We start from the raw sequence: 24077 nt of genomic DNA, 5'->3' as shown, positions 1-24077 counted from the left end.
TAAAATTAAAACATGTTCATTGCTTTAAAAAACATGGCTTACCGTAAATGATCATCTGGGACTAAACCTTCGAGGTGATTACGTGATAGTATTCGTGTCGAGAACCGGAAAAAGCATTAATTTTGGCTTTTCTGGTGAAATTATTTTTAAAAAAGGTCCAATTGCCAAAAACGGCATCTTTCAAAAAAAAAACTACAATTATAAATGGCAGATTTTTTACGGTTATATACAGACAGCCAAAAGGGATTTTTTGAAGAATTCTTAGCAGAGTTTGATTAGTTTTTACAATATGTTTCCAATTTCGAAAATCATTACATTTACAATTTTGGGGACTTCAACATGAATTTTTTGTCAAAAAGTAATACAGTTTTTAAATACGAATTATTGTTGAGAAATTTTCAACATAAATTAATTTATGGAAGACCAGTCCACCTTGCGAAACAAGAAAGTGTTGCCTTTATCAGTTCCCTCTGAAAAAACATCAAGAAACTATTATCACCAAAACCTCTGTCAGCGATCTTGTCCCGGTATCATTTATTGATTGATGCATTGGGCCCAAAAAATTGTTTCGCACAGAAATTTGAAAATGCAAAATGAACAGACGTTTCTTATGTTTCTGTCTTATTTTTACCTTAGGTTGAAAAAAAAACAAATGAAGACTTTAAAATTGACAACAGAGTGTCCAATTTATTTATTGTTATGATACATTATTGGACTGATTTGTTTCTTTATAGAAGTCCCGAATTGAATCAACATGATATAAAAATAAAACAAATTCCCAGATACACAAACAAAATCAGATTTTTGAAAACTAGTTTGAAGAGAAAACTGACAAAAATTGTGCCAGTTACAAAAAGCAGAGAATTTTAGTTACCAAACTATCGAAACTCATAAAAAGAGTTTTTATAATGCCTTGGTTGGGGCTGATAAATTAAGAAATTTGTTCCTCTTCAGGCACATCAAAAAATTTGCAAAACAAAAAAAGAAAACACATGTTACGTAGAACCAAATTTTCTGAAAAACTTTTTTTTCCAATAATAGGCAAAAAGCTGTCGCAGACATTTAATCCGACCATTTTTAATAACAGTAAAACAAAAACCTTGAACAAAGCTGCGTTTTCTTTACAGCATCAACAACTGAACTAATCAAAAACATTAGTTCACTTAAAAACAAATTCTGCAGGTCATGATAAGTCAAATAGCGAAATTATTCAGATATCATCACAGGTAATATGTTATTTTTGCAGATGCAAGGTTTTTAACACCTGTTTTGAAAAATGATAGTTCCTTTTTCTATTTAAAGAAACAAAGGCCTTAAACCCGACCTTGTAAACTACAGATCTGTCAGCCTGTAAACGTCAATTTCTAAAATTTTTGAAAATTTGATCAGTAAGAGAATCATGAGTTTTGTTGGCAAACAAATAATACTATACCAAAACCAGGCTTGATTTCACCCAAGGAAAATCATGCATCAATGCATTAGTCAACTTATTTGAAGTCATATGTGAATCATCAGAGAAGAAATTGTCTGCCATGTCATTATTCATTTTGTTTAAAAAAGTTATTGACGCAATCAACAATATAAATATATAAAGCATATTTCATGAAATCAGAAATTCTGAGTCAGCTCATATTTAAAATTAGATTCACTCAGCAACCATCGTGAAAAAAACGTTCACATAAACTTTTACCAGTACCCAACTCAAAAAACCTTAAAAATTCACAGCGGATCAAAGTTATTATACAATTTTTCCAAGAAATTAAATTATTTCCTGAAGACAAAAGAGAACTGACTTCGGGTCAGCTCAGAACTTTTATAAGATCAATTAGTTTCCTTTATATTCAGGATAGCAATGAAATGTTAGATTGATTCTCCTTTATTCCCCCCTCAATTCCATTCAGAAAATCAAAGTAAATATCTTTTCATATTTAAATATTGAATTGTGATCGGTTTTTCACGAGCGGTGTCATTCACTGATCCTCTAACAAACTGCTTCGGAAAACCGGCTAAGCTCAGGAATTGCAATAATGTAAGACGTGGCCGCAATCTCTATAGGGTACTCACATTCAACTTGCAAGCTCCTTTAGAAAGAAAAAGAAATAAATTCGCCGATTAAAAACTACGTTCAAATTGTAGCATACCTTTTTGGATTGGAGACATAACAGACTTTTTGACTACTCAATGGCCAAGACATCGTTACAGAACTGACCCCTTATTGTGTGATCTCCTGTGTGCATGGTCAGTATAAGTTGTTGGTTTTAAATTCTTCTAATACGTTAGCACGATTCATAAAGATGACTATGTGCTACGCGATAAATCTCTTTTAAAAATTGTAAGAACAATCTGTTGACTCTTCTTTCATTATCCACAGTGATTGATGTCACAACAAATGTGTTATCAGAAAAAATTGGTGCGAAGAAAGATTTGGGCTGTACTTATTGAAGTCATTGCGATGCGTTTCATTGGAAGCCGTTCATCTTTGTTCGTTTTAAATATTTCGGAAGTAAAAATCAGGTAGAGGGTTTTATATTAAAAGTTGGATCCGATTCTGCAAACAGCCAATTTTGTGAAAACGCCGAGTAACTGGGGAACAATTACGTATAGGTTTGTAATCATTTCAGTTTTTAAGGAATTTGACAGGCCTAGACATTTGACTGACTAGAATAACTACCCAGATTGAGGTCTTCGTTCACAATTCTCCATGATCAGGCCATTCCAGAACTCCAGGCCATAGTTACTAATGATAAGACTTATTCAGACGATAATCACCCGTGATCTGATTATAGCTTGTTGGCTTGTTCATGTCCTTGTTCAAATATAGGACTGGTTAGAGTCTGCGTCATTCATTTTTGGTTGCATTTGGGCTCGAACTGTGTGGGTTTCTGGCTCATTCAAAGTTTTTTTATCGTGAGAACGTACCAGGTTCGAATTTTGAGTGCTTTTCTGGAACACCCATCACGATTAATGCGGGAAATTTCCGTATGAATTACGGTTTTTAGCGATGAATGCGGTGAATGCCGTGAAAAAAATCGCCGAATTCAAGCCGATTCTTCAAACAATTCACTTTTCTCAAGAGTCAGAGAAATAGTAGAAAAGGATTTGCGGTAAACGCAGTGGAAAAATCAAGTTTAGTTTATTTTGTTGAAAGGTATTTCTAGGGGGAATCTAGAAATTTTTGTCATTTATCAAACATTTCGACCCATGAAAAATTTGTTTCCGACAAAAATTTTCCATGAAAAGACTGCTCGACCAAAATAGGCTACGCAAAGAGTTTGTATTGACTTTGGTGAGAGCCACGGCCGTATATAGGCCCAAAATAAGTCAACTTGGGCAGTGTTTTGACTGAAAAAACATCTCTAGACAAAGTGTTGGCATTAAAGAATGTCATGTTTTAGATTAGACTAAAAAGAAAAATTATCAGAGTCAAGACAGGTTTCTTCTTGTTTCAATGAACCGTCTCTTCATTGGTTTTTTTTAATAAAATGTGCGCTGGAATGTTTCATGGTTTCAAATCAATGGCTACCTCAAAATTTTTTATAGTGCCTTCTCTCCCTTCTTATCAACATTTTCTATGCATTCGTTACTCTAGCAAACTTTAATTCTTCAGGAAGAACTGGGCTGGAAATGAAAGCACAGAATCTTCAAATTATCATTTGTTTTAAAGTCAAATATTTTTTTTAAGAAAACGCAGTGAAATGAAAAACAAACTTTATTTAAATTGTCCCAATTAGACACGAATGGACTTCAACTTAAGGGTCAACCTAAACGAAACCCCACAAAAGTATATAAAAATTTTGAACGACGGCCTCAACGTGTTCTGAATAAAACATCTGTGAGGGTAGTTTTAGCAGTTTGACCAATAGGTAAAAATTCAATTTTGCCGAAACAACATGCCTCATTATTCCGAATAAATTAGTTCATACTAACCAAATATACTCCTCTAAAATTAGCGAAGTGTATCTGCAAGAAATGGAAATTGTTAGGTGGAAGCCATTATAAATTCCTTCAATAACAAGGATTTTTATCTTCAGTTTTTCTTTCAAATGAAAATTTCAAAAAGAAGATGATGATTAAAGACAGGAAAACGCCATTTCAGTAGTACAAACATTTTGTGAAATGCTGCAGCCCAAAAGCTGTGAAGCTTGTAATTCACAATTTTGCAATTCAAAAGACTGCATGAGGCAGAAAATGACAGTTGGGAAAACTGATATATAACAATATAATTTGATTTTAAATGAAAGGTAAGGTAGATGAAAAAGAGTGAAAAAAATGAAAATTTTTTTATATTCCTTCACCCAAACGTTCTTTTTTCACTTTTTTATGATCAACAGATAACGTGTATGCTAGGGCAATTTCAATCGTTGCAATAATGCACTAAACCGAAAAAAAACAACCAAAAACATCAAAAGATTTAATTTACCGCTTTCAAATTTGTCGGAAACCAAAAGCTGTGAAGCTTGAAATTCACAATTTTGCAATTCGAAAGAATGTAGGAGAGAGAAAATGACAGCTGGGAAAACTGATATATAACAATATAATTTGATTTTAAATGAAAGGTAAAGGTAGATGAAAAAGAGTGAAAAAAATGAATTTTTTTTATATTTCTTCACCCAAAAGTTCTTGTTTCACTTTTTTATGATCAGCAGATAACGTGTATGCTAGGGCAATTTCAATCGTTGCAATAATGCACTAATCCGAAAACAACCAACCAAAAACATCAAATGATTTAATTTACCGCTTTCAATTTTGTCGGAGAAAAAGAATAATACAACAATTTTCTGATTAAATAGCTAATTTTTAGCTACTGATACATTAAAAATCTTTTGAAATTTTCAAATTAGGTGGACAAAATTTTTTTAAAATTTTCATCCTTAACCTGTGCAAGTTAAGACAAGTGATTGATAAATAGGTATTTTTGGCTGACTTGGTCAAAAACGCAGCTTTTCTGGTAAAGAAGTATAAAGATAACTGCTATCAAAGTAAGTTTAAGAAACTAATTCTAAACCTCAGCAAAATATTTGTCTCAATAGAAAAAATGTTTTTTTTTCAAACTTTTCTGCTTCTTAATGCTTCCAACCGTATCAGAACTTTAAAGTTTTATGACAACAGTAATAGTAAGAGACAAAATTTGACGCTTTTTGAACGGAGCAATCAATACCAAAAAGAAAAAATGTTGCTGTCTGATATTATGAAACGTCAACTAGGCTTCATTTTTTGCCACTTCCAACAGAATTTATTTTTCGGTTTTTCTATTTTCTTGACCAATTGCATTAACACTAACATTTAAGCGTTAAAAGTGATATATTGACATTGCAAGTGTATATGGAAACTGTGCGATCTATTAAGGCTACAGAATTTTGTTTGACAGGAATTGTTCCGATCTATGTTCACATTTTTTCCTGCTCTTCTGCGATCTTTGAAACCAAACTGAACTGCTTTTATATTGCTACTGTTACACAAAATTTCCCTTAAAACATTTAAAAAAAAGAAATTAATCGAAAAATGGATATTGAGGGCCGAATTAAGATGACAAAAAAATTGAAACTTTTCCTGGCTTGACTGCGCCAACATGAATTTGTTTGATAATTGATTGTAGAAATTTGACAAGTTTTTTTAAAAAAACACGATCTTTCTGAGAGTCCAATTTTACATAAAACAGGTTTCAATAACTTATAAAATTAATCAGACTATGATTCGAATTTATTCAGTTTTATGAACCAAATTAGGGCGATTCAGAAAGATTTTATGGGACTATGATTCGATTGAGTCCGATTATGATTCGAAATAAGCCGTGCATATCCGAAATTTCGGGACTATGATTCGTTGATGCCAGATCATGATTCGAATTAGTGTTACCCTATCGTTTGTCCAGACCGTGTATTTATCGTCTGGGAGGGGGTACCCCCTGAAAAAAAAGTCGAATCATAATTCGACCACCTCACCTCGATTACACGCACTCACAAATGAATATTTGGAGCATATTTCGAGGCAGTATTACTAGTCAAAAGAAAAAAATAATTATTTTAATTCAAGACATTTAGAAACCCAGTATTATGAACCCAGTTTTTCTTTAGTAATGACGTATACAATTTTTTTCGATGTATTTTTTTCTAACGATGAAGAAAACTGCCATTTAAACCTGCTATTATTGGTTGTTTTCAAATCTGGTACCAGGTTGTAAGAAAATAAAATCTCGATATGATATTTATTTACTAATGATACAACAATCAATGGACAGAAAGCGGACTTTGAAAGTATAACTTAGCGATTTGTTAACTCTATTGATATAAATCTAAACTTAACTGTCTTCATGTTGTCAAGTTCTGTTAAGGTTCGTGGCATATTAAGGGTTGTAACATTATATGTGAGCCCATATAACAGATCCGTTTTGTTAACCTTTAAGGCAACCGATACTACTTCCGTAAATTTCAAACTTCATAATTTATTGTCTTTTCAGAAACAACTAATGTAATACCTGGAAACAATTACGTAAATTACTGAATTAAAACAGAAAAAATTAAGGTGAATCTTAAGTTATCTGAGTCAAGAAATCTGAAAAAAGTGATCGTTAATTATAAGTGTAAAGGATAATGAGAAATATTGAGCTGTGAGGAATTTAACGCTAAACTGATAGCAATAAATTAACCATCAATTTAGATAAATGCTGCACAGTCAATTTCGGACCAGGAAATCGGTTTAGTGCTGTTTTTGATGGAAAAATTACTAAAGTGATGTATTATTACAAATATCTAAGTGTTTTCATTGATACAAACTGTCTTTTAACCAGCATGTTGAGCATGTTTGTAAAAGAACAGAACAAGTGGCATGTTTTTCAAAACGAAAAACTTTTTTACCAAGTTTCAACTGCTAACTTTTACAATTCATACGTGAAATTTTTGATAGAATACGGAAAACTTTTATACAGTAGTGCTAGTAAGACAGATCTGAATAAAATATTGAGATAGCAGAAACGCATTTGCCGAATTATATCTTTCAAAAGACGGACCCATCACATAACAACATTTAAGCACAGCAATTCAAATCTTTCGGTTTTTGAACTGTACCTGTCTGCAGTCTTTCTTGAAATGTTTCAAGAGCTCCGTGAGATTTCCTTTTTGAGAATCCTCACTTGGCATGAGAAGCAGAACAAACAAAACACACACAGAACCAAAAAGGCGATGCAACATCTGGCGAGGAGTCGCAGCGCTATTGGCGAGAAATCTCTAGAGAGCCATTTGAGGAAAGCATATTACTTTGCACAAGATTTGTGTCTTATACCATCTGATCTTAAAAGCATGATTATTGTAAGGTTTTTGGCCATTTTCAAAAACTTCAAGCAGCTCTAAATTCTAGATAATTCTGAATTGCTTGATTTGTTTTGATAAATTTCTATTTTTGAGGGTGAGCACTTGTTGAACTGGACTGCTCTTTGCATTGACTTTTCCAGAAGTTGTCTTTACTGGATAAACTTAATTCAATTATTCAAATATTCTAGAGATTAATTTCAAACGTCTTATAAGCCACAAATGTTATTTAAGTTTGAAACTGTTGGGTGAATGGGAGCATTTAAAGCTGATATATATTTTCTAGTTTCTTGCGGTACTCAGGGATTTTGAGCTCCTTTAGCGCTCTTGCTCAGCTTCCCTTTTTTCAATTCCAATTCCTCTCCATAACTCGATTCGACAAGACGCTAGCCAAAAGTTGTTGGAAAAATTTAAATCTAAACAACTACTTGAGTTATATATAGGAATATTTAGGTAAATAAACTCTATTGATAAACAGCTCTGATTTTGATTTTTCAATTTAAAAAAATGTTTATCCACAGTGGTCATGTTTGCTCTGATCTGAGGCACACCACCATCCGAATAGGAAGAAGCCCACTGTGTACCCGAGGATCACCGCAATGAACAACCACACGTTGAATGTCATCACCACCAACATCAACAGGTATCCCAATGTCATCTGAAGGAAGTGCAACAGTGTCTGTGTCAAATGCTCCACTGAGAGGATCTTGCTGAAAGGAAAGCAGACATTTTTCAGATTAAAAGTTTAATCACCCACCTATGTTCATGTTCATGTTCACACCTGGTCACACTATGCTGTGTTAGAATTAGTATCTGGTAGGATTATTTTGCACTTTTTTGGAGTTTTTAGACCAGGTAAATTTGAGCTCAAAAGTCACAGCGTAAGTCTTGATACGTGATTAAATCGGCCCAGGACAGCAGCTTGGATTCACCTTGTATAAGTTTTATCTAAATAGTTGATTTTGGGCTCGGGTAATAAAAAGCCTCAACAATGGCACCTATTATAAAAGATAGAATTGCCTAAAATTGATTCTAAGCAAATTGGACTTATGCATTTAACTACCAAAACATTTTTGAATTCAATTAGATGATAAACGAGAGCGAAAGAATTGAGAAAAAAATTGAAAAATAAACAGACCTAAAATTTATATGTACCCAGAGCAAGTGGAACCTTTAGTGAGACGTAATCATGTGAATTTAACTAGATGACTTTCCTTAAACTTCCTGCCATTTCTTAACATACTTACCTTAAAAGCTAAGGCCTCACTGACGTATAGAAAACCTTATTGTTACCCTAAATTGGCTTGAAAGTACGGGTTGTCATCATTGAGTTCTTACCTGATTATGTGAGCAGAACTCCAGCAGTTGAGCCAATCGATAAAAACAGCTCAAGATATGTTAATTCCTTCTTAATTGCTTACCTGGCCAAAGTGGGGAGAATAAAAACAAACATTCCACGAATTGATTAATTAAATTGTTGATCTGTTGTATTGGTAACCATAATTATTATAACCAAGTGAATTGCCAATCATAAATTTTAAAAAAATGTACTTAGCCTATACTAACCTAACGTTTTCCCTTAACAGTTGATGTTAAATGCTCCTACCTTGCCTTAACTTTAACTTTACTTAACGTATTTGATTTTGCCTTATCTGTTCGGATAAATTTATCTTAACTAAATTTTGTGTGCAATTGTCATAAGAACTTCTTGTGATGAGAAAATAGCAAAAGATAGAAAAATAAAGATGAAGATAAATCACGAATAGATTTTAAACTATGAAGAAAGACGCTCGGTAATGTGCGTACGCACATAAAGTTCCGACCCCGCTCACCCCCATTTTTGGCAAAATTGGCTACCAAATGATGAAGAGATAGAAAACTTTCAAAAACATACATATCGTTCCATAAAGAACCAATGGAATACAAAAACGCCACCCTAGAGGGCCGATGAACGTTATTTATAATAGGACTACTAGAAAGGACAATAATATATATCAAACAACAAACATTATTTACAACCAAAACTCTATTTCTATAATAAATCCTTTCATAAAAAAATCAAACTTGCATCCAATAAAAACATAAAAAATAATATAACCAAAACATCAATAGAAAAAAATATGGGACCTCTCCTGAATGCAACTGGTTAATTGGTCGACAAAAAGCAAAGAGGTGCGAAGTTCAAAAATACGTTCCTATTTTTGAAAAAAATTAAATTGACTGAAATCCCTAAATTTGTTCATTTATATCTCAATAACAAGCAATTGAGACTTCTCATTATCCAATGTTCAATTGCGCAAAATTTTAAAGCCGATGTGACCTACGATTATTGTTATAAAATAAAAAGAAAGAAAAGTAATATAAAAGATACAAATATAAAAAATCTCAAATTTTTTTGTCAAATCTCGTAGTTACAGTAGCAACAAAGCAAAGAAACAAATGTTTGAAGCTAAAACTGCAATAGAGATTAAATTATATTTCACGGGAAACGGGCCGTGACCTGTTTTTACAGAAACTGAGCTATAAATCAACCGAAAAACTATTTTTTTTTAAAAAAAACAAAGCTCAAAAACCTATTATATTTTTTAAAACAAAAAATTTCAAAAGTCGTAACAGGCTAACAATTTCAACAAACCGCGATGGAATAGGTTGCAATACTTCAGGATGCCAATTGGGCCTGTTAATAATGAGACTAAGTCACGACCCCACAAAATAACAACAAATATATAAAGAAGCCAAAACCTCAAACAATTTTACGAGATCACAATCTTCAAGGCACTCTAATTATAGGATGGTACCTGTAAGAACAGTACATTGTCACTTTGTCCTCTTTTAACGTCAAGGAGTCTTCTTTATAAAAGATAACATAGACATGACAACAAAAAGAAACCCAGAAATTGAACAGTATAGAAATCTCAAAAATTTTATAAAACTAATGGTCAAAGCAATCAGTCAAAACATATAACTAGAAATGTTTTTATCAACAAAAGTCATTGAGACTTCTAATTGGTGAGGTTGAGTTATATGGTTAGGAAAATGAAAGCAAAAATGATACAGAATTTTTTTTAATTATAAAGTCATTAAAAAATCAGCTGTGAACTGATATTTTTATTTAAGTTGAGTTTTAGGTCAACAAAATGCAATTGAGACCTATCGTTACTAAGTATATGGCGAATAACAACAAAAAAGAAAACAAAAAAATAGGCAAAAACAAAAGAAAATGTATCAAATTTTGTGAGATAACTGTGTCTCAGCCCAAAAAGCGTAAACTATATAAAAAAAAAATTAATTATTTCGAAACGCCTTTTTCCAACGCAGTATATTTTTTTTACTATGCGTTTTTTAAATTTGACTTGTCAATAATGCAATAATTTGACAAGGAAACAAAATGAACTCAAAATTTAAAAAAATTGAAAAGGCGTAGCATAAAAAAAGAGAGACTATTTGTTGAACATGAAACAGTTACGGGCAAAAATTTATGACCCACAGTAATTTTGTTTTGGCCTGTTTTTTACTGAGACTGCGCCCGAAATTGAGAGAAATAAGAAAAAAATAGCGGCAAGCTTCAAAAATTAACCAATTTTTTCTTGAAATAAAATTATTCAAAGTTATAATAGACATTGGATAACAACTGAAAGAGGTGTCAAGGTTCATTTATAAGTCCTAACAGTTAACTGGATCTTTGACTTGGGGCAATAAGTCATTGGGCTACAAAATAGATAACAAATCAAAGCAAAATTGAAGATGTACATCAAAAGTCTTTTACAAAAACAATTGGTCAGAGCCATAAAAACAATGCGCTTAGTTCTGAAACCGTAATATAGTCTCATTGAGCCTTGTTTTGTAAAAAACTTCTGTCATTAATTGAGCCCTGATTCGAAATTCTAGTAACGAAAAAAAGTTTACATAAAAAGATTTACATAGCGGAAAAATATTTTGAAAAAAAGTCTCGCCCCAATAAAATCTAAAAAACATTTTATCGTAAGGATCCATGACGAGATCAAGATCAACTCAGATAATGCTGCAGGTCTAACAAAACAGTCATTTGTTCAATTGGTTGCTAAATAGATGAATTGTTACCAATATCTCGAAATTTGTCAAAAACAAAAAAAGTATTTTTTTTGTATTTATTGGGTTTAAATTTGCAAAAAAGGCAAAATTATAACTCAAGAAGACTATCAAAGCCAGTGGGTGTACAAGTACCTCGTTTGTCAGCTTCAAAAGAATATGGTCACAGTTTTAAGTTATCTAATTTAGTAATTAAAGTGACCTTAATTTGGTCAAAAATACAAAAATGTGAAAAAAAACGGCTGAAATACGTCCAATCTTCACAAAACTTTAAACCCCGATAATTACCTATAAAAAACGTAACATGAAAAACTATCTTTAATTTCATATTCTACGCTGGACGTGCAGTTTAATGATTCCACTCACAAATCTGTACGATGATTATATCGATCGGCTAAAAATGTCTGAACAAAAAAAAACAATTTGAGTATATAGCTCCTCCCCCACTAAAGTGGGTCGGAAAAACAAGGTGCGCGAAAAGGTTCTCTAGGTGGACATCTTCATCTCTCTTTTTCATAAGCAATCGATGACCATCTTAAAATGTCAGCAAGCAGCCATTTTTACTGATATCGACCCTTTTTTAAATCTTTGCATTATAGCAAATCGTAAAAGATGTTACAACATTTTTTCTTATATGGAATGAAAAAATTGACATTTTTGTCAATGTATCCCGGATACACTAAGCAATTGTAGCAGTAGATATAATGAATGTACACCTCCAGCCTGTCAGAGACAGAGAAGACACTATTCTCTTTTTTATAGTGCTAACTCCACTAACTATATTCCGTCTAATAGAGTAGTTGCACGATTTGTATACCTCTGACTCCAGTGTTATTCTTTATAACCACCGTTATAATTGACGAGTATCTTCAGTGTTTTATAGAGTCGGTTTGATTGAGAGATATGGGTAGGCCTACTTTGCGCGCAGAAATAAGTAGCCCTAACTCTTTATACCTTAAGGCTGTAAAAGGAGCCCACAAATGGTCTGCCTTACTATCAAAATAACCCGCATAATGTGCCAAAAGATTGGCATATATTTTTTTAAAACTTGGCGATCAATATATTGGCATAATTAGGTATCAAAAGCGGAAAAATTTGAAAACTAAAAGCCTCATTTTATCCTCAAGTAGTTCAATAGAATGGAAAAAAATAATTCACGGATCAATCCAGTCTCATACGATTTTTCCATTAGTATCTCTTTGCGTTTCCTCTATATCTCGGGAAAAGATATTGATTGGACAAAACTGAATTAAAAACTAGGTTAGCATAAAGGTCCTATTACCAAATATGGCGGGTCCGAAATATTAGCTCTATCTACTAGTGATCAAATAAATAATAAATGAACAAAAAAAAAATAATAAAACCTACCAAATTTTAATATTTTAGTTATCTGAAACCCGTATTGGAAACGTGAAATGGCATGAATAGGGAAAAAGACGCGGCAACGTTAAACCTCAATTTTTGCTCCAGAAATCAATAAAATGAAAATGTCTCTTCAAAAAATGATTTAATTCTTCAAGTTAGGTTTTCTAATGGGCTTTCAAAATTGGTGTAGCAAAAAAATAGCAGGGCTGGTATGCAGTTCTCAGCTCACATTACATGCGGGTTTGCAGACTATAACTATACAGTAATAGGTGTGCTGAAAAAGGCCTCTTTTTAACTTATCGCTTGTCATACAGTTTGCGTGCTATGCAGAAAGGTGGGTGCACATAACTTGAACACATTAAGCTACATTAGGCATCAACATAAATACACGTGAAAGTCAGATTAAACTTGAAATTGAATATCTTACGGTGGGGATGACTTGACATTGACCAGAGACCTCTTGCTCTCAGGGCCACTCTCACTTGTTCCATTGCTGCTGTAACATCCGGGAGGTGAGGAAGATGACGACCCAGCCGCGTAAATTTGGCATACAAAGTTTCTGGCAGCTTTGAGGCCTTCATAGGCTACAGCTAGTATGAACCAAAACACACAGGATAAGAAGAGCTCTAAAATTACACAAAATCTCAATTTTCCGCAATAAAGTTTTCACAAAAAAAAATTTAGGACAATTCTTCATTTGGATAACAAAACTGGGGAAACAAAGATGTTAATTTTTAAATAGTCATTGTCTTTTTTTAAGACTCGAAGGGGAATATTGGCACATCATCTGCTTTTGGACCGATAATTTTGTTGGAGTGTATATTAAACAGGAAATGCCGCGTGTGAAAAGTAGGTATTTAGGTCAAGTTGCCGAGAAAAACAAGAGCTGAGCGAATAGAAAACATTTTCAATTCATGCCTCATTTTTGAGCGATAGCTTACAGTTTTCAAAGGTGATTCGATCACATTTTTACTTCTTGTCACTCAATCTCATATAAGTTAATACAATTTTTGATATCTTTAGATGTTTGGTTCAAAATTGCTGGCGACCAATATTTGGGAAAAAAGAATGGGTTAGCAAATTTTTGTCCGATTTTCCTAAGTTTCTTCAACGAAGCTTCGGCTGTTTCTTGCCTATAGGCAAATTTAGTTGATAAGCACAGAAAAGCAATTTTTCTGCTATCTTATCCCTGAAAAAAGTTTTTGGTGCAGGTGAGATTTTGAAGCGCATTGTTTTATGTGAGTTTTCCGTAAAATTAAAAATTAAATTGTTTATCCGTAAAATTAAATTGTTTATTTTTTTCTATTTTAATCTCCTGAGTGTAAATTCTTCTAAAACTTCTTCTAAAACTGCTCTTCTTCTAAAACTTGCTAAGAATGTGTTGCAAGATCAGATTCATAGCTTTTGAGGTGGGTCTCAACTGTAAGGTTATTGTTGGCAGCTTATTGATGGTGAAAAATTGGTTATAAACTTCATGACACTCTAGTTTTCAGGAGTTTTTTCTTTGTATTGCAAGGTTATTGTCTAGTTCAGAGCCTGATTGCCACGAAGCATTAGAATTAAATTTTTTCCATTAAGATCCAGTGGTTTTTGTTGGGGAGAGAAATGTTATCGTTGTTGTCAAGCTTGTTTTTACACTTCTAGGCGGTATATTTTGTTGTATGAGCCATTTGAGGAACTTAGTTTACTTAATAGTTTCAACAAGACTGTTGTCAAATTTACGGTTTCAGTAATTTTTTGTTCCAACCCCACTTGTGGGTGATACTTGAGGGGAAGTATATACACAAATGTTTTTTTTTCGTTAACTCAATTTTGCAATGGATATCTTCATCGCAGAGAAATGTGAGTGGTATCAATAAAAAAACTTGTCCAGCGTAGAATTCAAAAGTATTTTTTTTAATTTCATTTTTTGTAGAGTTATCGAGCATTGAAGTTTTGCGTGGACACGAGATATTTGGCATGATTTTGTTCACTTTTAGTGCAATTTTTGTTCAAATTAAGATATTTTCCATAGAAAAAATAATTCAAAACTACACTTCGAGCTATAAAAAGAATCATTTTCGTGTTCCTAATAGACTAAGGTCGATAAAAACTTTAGTTTTCAAGGTATCACTATCAATGTGATCGAATTTTATTGATTGTGAAGTTCACTATCAATAAAAGTCGAATTCTACATGAAAGCTGTTTTTTTTGGAAAACATTCTTATCTTTAAATTTTGTGATCTTGAAAAGTGAACCTATCCAGTGCTTTGAGTGGACAATTGACGGCTGTTAAGACTTTAAAAATTTTTTTTGAATTTATTGTGAACATTAACCAATCCTAAATATATTTTGTGAACTGTAAGTCAACCTGAGTTAAAACATGACTCCCTTCTTTTCTACTGCAACATGTAATAATCTGGTTGGCGGTTTTATCTTCAAACTATTGGTTTTTTGAATTTGACAACAATTATTTTTTTTAATTTCTGTAAATTTTTTGTAATTTTGGTTCTTTTTAAAATCTGAAAGCTCCCTATAGCTTAGAGAAGACGTTAAGAGGATCACCGAAAAAAAATTAAGAGATAAATCTATGGTTGAAATGGTTTTTACAATTTTCTGCTGATTTGTGGCGTTTGCCTGTATTATTTGTTGTTTTCATAGCCATAAGACTTAATGTTATGTCTCATTGATAACCTATGAATAAAAAACTTCATTGTTTTTCCATCGGGGGCCTAAAATAGCGTATTTAATGGCTTCCATTGAAAGCTATTGAATGAATTTGATGGCGTTGATACTGCGTTTTCTCAAAAATTTTGTGGATGTAAAATATTTGTTTATAATTTTTGATTTTGTGATGTCATATTGTTTAATAAAAAACCCATTGTTGTTTCGAAAATCATCTGAAAACAGAAAAATTTTTGGTGAAAAATTGCGACACGTTTTTCCCTCAATTTTTTTCTTGAGTTTGCTGTTTATTCGTGTTTTTTTATATTCTTTCTGTAGTTGTAAAATGCTGAGAGGTTTTATAAGCTTCTAATTTGCGATTGAATAAATGAGGTTACTCAATGCAGACAGTGTATAGCGAATGGTATTAAATTTTAAAATATTATTCGTTTTCCAAATTTTTTTCATACTTTTTTAGTTTTTGTTGTTCTTTTTGTAAAATTGTAACTCATTCTTAAAATTGAGAGGTCCTATCCAATTCCTGGTAAATCACAAATTAACTTGTTCCCTATGGCTTAGAGAAGACGTTAAGAGGATCACCGAAAAAGTTTTAAGAGATAAATCTATGGTTGAAATGGTTTTTACACTTTTCTGCTGATTTGTGGTGTTTGCCTGTATTTGTTGTTGTTTTCATAGCCATAAGACTTAATGTTATGTCTTATTGATAACCTATGAATAAAAAACTTCATTGTTTTCCCATCGGGGGCCTAACTTAGCGTATTTAATGTCTTCTATTGCAAGCTATTGAATGAATTTGATGGCGTTGATACTGCGTTTCCTCAAAAATTTTGTGGATTTAAAATATGTGTTTATAATTTTTGAATTTGCGATGTCATATTGCTTAATAAAAATCCCATTGTTGTTTCGAAAATCGTCTGAAAACAGAAAAATTTTTGGTGAAAAGTTGCGACACGTTTTTCTCTCAATTTTTTTCTTGAGTTTGCTGTTTATTCGTGTTTTTTTTTAATTCTTTCTGTAGTTGTAAAATGCTGAGAGGTTCCATAAGCTTCTAATTTGCGATTGAATAAATGAGGTTAGTCAATGCAGACAGTGTATAGCCAATTTTTTTTCATACTTTTTAGTTTTTGTTGTTCTTTTTGTCAAATTGTAACTCATTCTTATCATTGAGAGGTCCTATCCAATTCCTGGTAATTCACAAACTAACGTGTTTTCTGATATTATTTCATAAATGATGTTATGTTTGTTGGAAAATATGCGTTTTCACAAAAGTTTTGAGAGTGGTCAATTTTTTTTCTCTTTTTTGACGCATTCGCGTATTAACAGATCCCAATGGGTTCCAAATGATGCTCAAGTGAACTTATTTAATCATTCAGTATAATTTTAGTTGAATTAGTATAAAGAACAAGTAGTATATTCAGCTAATTGTTATTGATTTTAATGGCTCCAATAATTTACGTTTTCGCAAATTGTTTCTAGTTTTCTTTTTAGTTTTTCTGCATCAAGTCTGTTTCTATGGCTTAGTGTAACCAAAGACAAGTTCTTTCGATTTTGTAATTATTTTTTAAAAGTTTATCAAAACATTTTTTGTTAAAAGCTAATGACTTTTTAGAGGATTGGAATTTTTTTAAGTTGAGAAAAGTTTTTGGTTTGAAAAATGATTTTCGAGTTTGATCTCATTATTTCTTCTTTTTGCCGACTTGTTACCTATTCTGCTTAAGGAAAAATCCCATCTGCTGTGAAGTTGAAAAGAATTAATTTTGTGTAGACAAGGTTTTTTATGATTGCTGTTTGAAGTTGTTATTAGGTGCTTTAAAGTTTAGATATTAAGTTCTTGCCGTGAAATTTTTGTTTTTGCTTATTTTATCGTTTGTTTTTTTTTCTTGCTGTCTTTTCAATGGCAGATCGCCTGCGCTCTGTAATGAGCCATAGCATTATGTAATTCAGTTAGTAGTTTGGGTGTGTAGCAATTTTTTAGAACTCAAACAATTATTTTCGATTATTACAATTCAAAGAATTTGAATTGTATTGGGGCGCTGTCTTTTTTTCTAAGATCTGTTCACACATTTTCATGATTTTTGAAAACAAATTGGAGTAGTGATTTTGGTCACGCCGAAACTGGAAATGGAGCGAAAAAGCGAGTGCTTTTGCGGCGTAAAGTAGAGTGAGAAAACGGTGTTTGAACAAAAATTCGGTTTCTCGGTAGTGGTTTTTTTGTTCACTTGCGGCAATTTCACTCTGATTTTTACTGTGTTTTCGATTTTTCAAACCGGAATTTTTTTCTAAATGGTTTTCCCAATCCATTCACAGCCATTCTAGGCCTAGTTTTTTGTTTGAATTAAATTTTCATTTCTCGCTAGTGGTTTTTTGTGTTCACATGCTGCATTTTGACATTGATTTTCTGTTTTTTTTTTCTTATTTTTTTATTTTTTTTAAAAATATTTTTCTCCCTTAATTCATAGTCCATTCTAGGTCTAGTTTTTTCTGTTTAGTCAATGAAAATTCTTTTAATTGTACGTCAGGACGTATCCTGCTATGTTTTCTTTATTTGGTTGACAATTAAGTCAAAAATGTCGATGAGCTGGGGTCGGAGCACCATGTGCGATCGCACATTAACGATTTTCCTTATTGATATATGAATTAAAAATATCTAACTTCTGTACAAAATTTTATTGGAGTAATAATGGCCAGGAAGAAATATGTAGAAAATAGAGCAATCTAAAGCAGCATGAAACAATGAGGATTGCTCCTACGCTAGCAGCAAAACAAAAATTGAAATAAGTCTTCAATGAAAAAAGAATAGATGAAACGTGTACCCCTCCCATACCACTCTCTTGCTCACATCCTCCCCCCCCCCCCCCCATCATATCCTTCAAAAGCAGCGCAGCAAGCTACTGACGAAGCCAATTTTCTCGCCACTCGTTGGAGAGAAATTAGCCCGGCTCTAGTCGGCTATGTTTACAGTATCACATATTTTTGAAAGATATGGTTTTGATTGCTGGAACATGCTGACATGCTTCTAATTAAGGTTTAATTATAAGCAGTTCTTAAAATTGGGGTTGCAGTAAGTTTAAAACTAGCAAATTTGTTGCTCAATGTTTCCTAGAGGCCGGTATGAAACACTAGATTGGTAATCACAGGAATATTTAGGAAGCGGCAGCTCGGCAATCATTTTTTTGCATTAAGATATACCTGAAACGTATCAATTTAGTTAAGTCATAGAATTTGAGTTTCCATTCCACTCATTGAGAAGAAGCATGACTATAATGTGTAAAGGTTTGTGTTGTTGATTTTCTTCCTGTTCACAGGTAGCTGAGTTTTTAAAACTACTATGAAAATTAGTTGGAATGTCACTTTTGAACTGATTTTGAACATTACCTAACTCTTTGAAGCGTTCAATTTTAAGCGTTTTCACTTGAAACAAAATGTCGCTTTCAATTTGTTCAATCGCCTTGTCTAAATCAACAATTTTTCTGTGTTTCCTAAAATTTTCAGCTTCCTAAATTTTTCCATGTTCAGCTTCCTCAATTTTTCAATCAAGTTGGATGTGTTTTGTTTCATTATATTTCTATTTTTTTAACTATGCTTAATTTTGAAAACATTTATTCTGTTTTTTGTTTCTCTGCAGATAGTCATAAGGATTTCTGAATAAAAATGTCTTGATGGCGTTCGCCCCAATTAAAACTTTTTGAGCTCGAAAATATTCTTATAAAATAGGTTTTATATGGCATGGCATTTCAAAAGCAAAATTCCAAAAGGTAAGTCGAATAATTGAAATTCTCTAAGGGCAGGAGTCTAATGAAGGGGAAAAGTGATGGTGAAATATATCATCCAATCCCAAACTCTGTAGTTCTTTTGCGGTTTTCTATCTAAGATGATCTTTTTTTCGTTTCGCAATGATTTTACTGAATAGTTTTGTCCCTTACATTGTTAATAAGAAAAATTTACTATCAATTACAATTTTCTGCAGTTTGGTCACAATTTTGAGGGTTTTAAGTCGGCATATTGCTCTAAAATAGCAACCCGTGTTGCTCACCATAATTGTTTCCTGGCAATCATAAGATGATATATGATTCTTAAAAAAAATACAAAGTCATATATGACTTGCATGAACTCTTGGCAATCATACTAAGATCTTAAAAAAATTGATTGATAGTTTAAAATAGAGCAAAATAGATCAAACCAACCAGTCTTACCATACTTTCAGTCAAAAAGTGAACAAACAACAAAATGATGCCCTTATTAACAAAAAGCATCTTAGTAATCATACTAAGTCATATATGGTTTCATGGAATCTAGCTGCAAATTTTTTGTTTTTTAATATTCTGGCAAAAAATGATTTTCCAAATAGAAAAAATTGGTTTCTTCTTAGGTGCCCCCGTTCATTGTGGCCTTATTGGGACTTCTCCCATTTCGTTGCATGGCTTCCTTGTTTTTATATGTTATGGTGCTACATTTTTTGTTATGGTGCTACATTTTGCTTTGTTTTCTTTAGGTTCTGGCTTATCCGGAACCTTTGTGTCTTTTTAGCTATCAGAGCCTCTGTTTTTTTTTCTTGGGTTGCAAAAGAAAACTCGCCTGAAGTGCGGACGGTTTTTCTTGCAGTTCGAGATATTAAGAGGTATCACGAAAAAAGCTGGACACATTCATCATAACATACTAAGATCAAATGTGATTTCTTAAAAATCATACTAAGACCGTATGATTTCTCAGTACTCATAGAAAAATCATATATGCTTATTCGACGTTTTACCAAACGGCATTGTTTATGGTTTCTTTGTTTTAATACAACGATCATTTGTGATTTGTTAAAAACCAGAGAAAGTCATATCTGAAAAAATGGAAATCTTATTAAGATCATACTAATATATAGTCTATGATTTGTATGGTATCATATATGATCTTAGTATGATTACTAAGAAGTGACTTCTCAGGAAGTTGAGGTTCTAAAGTTCAAGTTTTTTAAAGAGTTCGGGAAAATAGGCAAAAAGAGTCGCCGTCTAAGATCCACATAGTTTAAATAGGTGACAATTAAAATACTGCTTAATATTATAGACCTTGACAATATTTTTTTATTTTTTCAGCTGAATTTTCTTTTTTATAAAGGCTAACAATTCATAAATAATTTTCTTGCACAATGTTTGTAATGTGTAAATTTCTTGTTCCGTCTTCCCATTTTCAATTCATCTGCATAAGATCTAACCAGGATGAAGTCCTCGACCCAAAGCAGGTATGGGCCAGACGGACCTGGGTCGCGGACAGGGGGTTTAGACCAAACAGACCCTGATTCAGGTATGGGCCCGACCAAATAGACTTTGGTCATACTAGGTCAGATGGAACAGACCCAAGGCCGGATGAACCTGGGCCAGACCGAACAGACCCAAGACCAACCCTGGGCCAGACCAAAACGACCCTTGACCTGGGCCAGACGGAACTTATAGTTACGGACGGCATCATAGCTCTACAAAATTTGTTCCAGAACTTCCTAAAGTTCCAGAATTTCTCCAACCATATTCTTTTTTAATTTGAGGAAAATTTGCTAACTTACGCCATGCCTCTTTGGTTTCCCATTTTTCCCACAGTATAGTGACGTCACTGCTGGCTGTGAACGACATCTGAAACATTTAATCGATAATTATTCATGTAGATGTGAAATAATGCAACGCCTATTTTGTTATTGAAACAACTATTGAAACAAATTTATTAAGCTGATTCTACCAAACATGAACAATTATTTGGTCTTCAAAACTGACAAAAGGTCGCAAAAATAGTAAAATCCTAGTCAGGCGATAGACAGACCTGAAAATCGCAAAATCCTAGTTTATTTGGATTCATGCTGAAGACATTTTTATGCCTAAGACAATTTTATGCCTGAAGTCATTTTATATCTAAGACAAAACAATTTCCTCCCTCAAATTGAGAAAGTTACAGGAAAATAATTAGACTGCATATGTTCATGGTGTCAGGACAGCGTACCCAATAAAAAGCGATAATACGAAATCGAAATTAATTGAGGTAAAAAAATACCTAATGCTATAATTAATAACAAGGAAGATAGATTGCACCTAAATTTCCGACCCCGCTCGTCCATATTTTTGGCATAAATGTCAACCAAATATAGAACAGATATGAAACCACCAAAAATTCAAGTACTTTTAAAAAAAAAGAGGTATGAACAAAAAGATTGCATCCAAAGCAAACAACTCAGTGGAGCAAAACGTGCCGCATTAGATTGATCAGCTCTGCCCGCATAAGGAAAGCAAGTCAAGATGAACAGCAAAATCAAACAACAACAACAAACGTTAATTTTATCCAACTTTATGTCCATTTAAAAAAAAACTTAATAACAAAGACAAAATAGCACCAAATAAAACTGAAACTAACCAAAATAGCTTGTATTTCACTAAAATGATTTGAGACCAGTCCATAATGAGGCTCGGCAAAAATTAGACAAAAAAAAACAAAAAAAAACATCAGAATTAAATAATTTCAAAGTAATAAAAACCATTAGATAGCAATTGAAAACCTCCAACCAGTTTATGATCCCATACACCTCCAAAAAACGGAATTATGACCTGTCTCATTCATTTTTTTTATGTCTGTCTTCAATTTTTTTATGCGGTTACAAAAAGAACAACGAATAGAGACAACAAACAAACATTCAATTAAAACTTGAGAGAAAACGCTGTCGAAGCCGTAAAGGCAGATTTTGCCCCTCAAATTATGTTTAATTGAGCCTTCAATGAACGCCAATAATGCCGTACGCCAATTCTTATTTACTAGGAATAAGTATTAGGCAGACAAAAACAGAGAAAACAGGGCAAAATTAGGTTATATTTTTTTTTTCGAAAACAATTATTTTCAAAGTCGTAAAAGCCATTAGCTACAAAATCAAATAAATAAATAGATTCATTTATTTGTCCAAATGAAGCAGTTGAAATCTGAAACTATTCAGAATTTGTCTGACTTCTACAAAAAGAGCGTCAAATTAAGAAAAAAGTCATGAATGATTTTTATTTTTTTGCGAATAAACTGTGTCAAAGCCAGTAAGTTATAAACAAAATTACTAAAAACATTAGATTTTGTACGCATGGATTTTCCCTTGACAACAAAATTGTCATATGTGAACTGTAACACACGAGACTAGGTAACAAATAGACAAAAAAGAACAAAATTAAAAAAAAGTTTTTTTTTTCATTTTTTCAAAACAATTGTTTTTTAAAAACATGAAAACCTTTAGCTATCTATTCAAATCAGAATGTAGTCTAATTTATTTCTGCAAAGAAGATCAATAAGACCTGTCAAACTCCAGGAAATTTCATACGACTAAAAAGACAAAGTAAGAACGACAGCTAAAGAGAAATATACAAAGTTCAATTAAATTCTTCGGGAAAGGGGGTTCGAAGCCGTTAATATCATAATGATTTCCTTTAAAGATTTTTATTAGTTCAATTAAGCCTTATTTTCAACGCCAATAAAGTAAAATGTGAACTTACACTAATTTGATAATGTGAAAAATCGAGGAAAAAACGTGAAAAAAATGTGCCAATGCCTGAAAAAAAATGTTCCAAATAAAAAATAAAACTGTAAAATCTAAAACTCTCAAAACCAGAAAACCATAGCTTAACGCGCTAAAGAATTATTTTAGTTCAGTAGAAAAGAGAAGAGGAACAACAACTTGTTCTTTGCGGACACTAAGCTACAAGTTGACCATATTATGTGAAAAACAGTGAAATAAATCAACAAGCCATTGTTTATTTAAAAACCAAACAATTTTAGAAGTCAAAGCGACCAAAATCTATCGAGTAAAGGAACTAGATTAATCTGGAACTGCTTATAAAGCCATTTGGATAAACCAAACTTCAGTTTTGATTTGATTTGTTTTTTCTGATTACAATCCGAATTATTGTTGTATTGTAACAGTCGAAGATTTGACCAAAATCAGTCTTGCTACTGCTGTTCGTCAATTAAGAGCACTCAATTGTTTCGAAATTATAGATCAAGATAATTTAAAGATCAAAAATAAATGCCGCGTTTTTGATAATCATGGAGTAAAGTTAGCAAAAATCACCCAAGTTTTTTTCCCGAAAAATTTCAATGGAAGTAGAAGTAGAACTAGCCCTCTTTGTAGTTTATGAAGATTGTTTTAGTTGTTTTGGTTGTGTACTTCCTGCATGTTTAGTCAAAGTGGACTAAAGAAGCTTATTCCGGGTAATAAGGCTGAAATTTTGAAATATTTAGCCAAAATTTTAGCCAAAGAATTAAATCAAAATAATCAGTAGTACTTTTTTGTCTTTATAAATAATTTTATCAGTACTAATGTTAACAAATTTTACAAACTTTAGCAAAATTGACAAAATTTTAGGCAAAATTTCCGGAAAATGTGAATAAAAATAACGCGAATCGGTCTAATATTCACAAAAATTAAAAAAAAAACCAAACCGTAGAAACCATAGAAACTCTATTTTTATGCGACAAAAGTTCCAGACACGTTTTATGAAGCTTTTAAAACGGCTGCAGCCTTGAATTTCTTGAAGAGTTGTCAAATGTCAAGGAATGTTGATCAAGTAAGACTCAAAACAACAAAATTCTTCAAAAACGAGTACAACTTCTGCTCGTAAAAAACGTGCATTGAAAAAAATTTCTTAAATCCAAGTTGCAATTTCTATGAACTTCACA

General features: G+C 32.4%; 3 protein-coding genes across 6 annotated transcripts in view; all 3 read right to left on the bottom strand.

Annotated features, from left to right (window-relative positions):
- The window catches only part of LOC142342839 (small nuclear ribonucleoprotein F-like), a 537554-nt gene that overhangs the window by 319182 nt on the left and 194295 nt on the right, over positions 1-24077 (bottom strand). The gene's annotated exons all lie outside the window — the stretch shown is intronic.
- Positions 1-24077, bottom strand: part of LOC142342838 (vesicle transport protein GOT1B-like) — a 456129-nt gene that overhangs the window by 237757 nt on the left and 194295 nt on the right. The window lies entirely within an intron of this gene.
- LOC142342248 (protein SLC31A2-like) overlaps positions 7702-24077 on the bottom strand; it is a 39763-nt gene continuing 23387 nt past the window's right edge. For all 4 annotated transcript variants that reach the window (XM_075393518.1, XM_075393519.1, XM_075393515.1 and 1 more), the window contains exons 2-4: positions 20947-21013; positions 13165-13363; positions 7702-8014 (exon numbers count right to left, since the gene is read on the bottom strand). In XM_075393518.1, the coding sequence (XP_075249633.1) occupies positions 7816-8014; positions 13165-13363; positions 20947-21013 (465 nt within the window). In that variant the 3' untranslated portion in view covers positions 7702-7815. The remainder of the gene's footprint in view (positions 8015-13164; positions 13364-20946; positions 21014-24077) is intronic.

The sequence above is a fragment of the Convolutriloba macropyga genome, chromosome 7 (genome assembly GCF_964194025.1).
Source record: "Convolutriloba macropyga chromosome 7, txConMacr16.3, whole genome shotgun sequence".
Lineage (NCBI taxonomy): Eukaryota > Metazoa > Xenacoelomorpha > Acoela > Convolutidae > Convolutriloba > Convolutriloba macropyga.
This window is presented reverse-complemented; position numbering and strand designations above follow the sequence as displayed.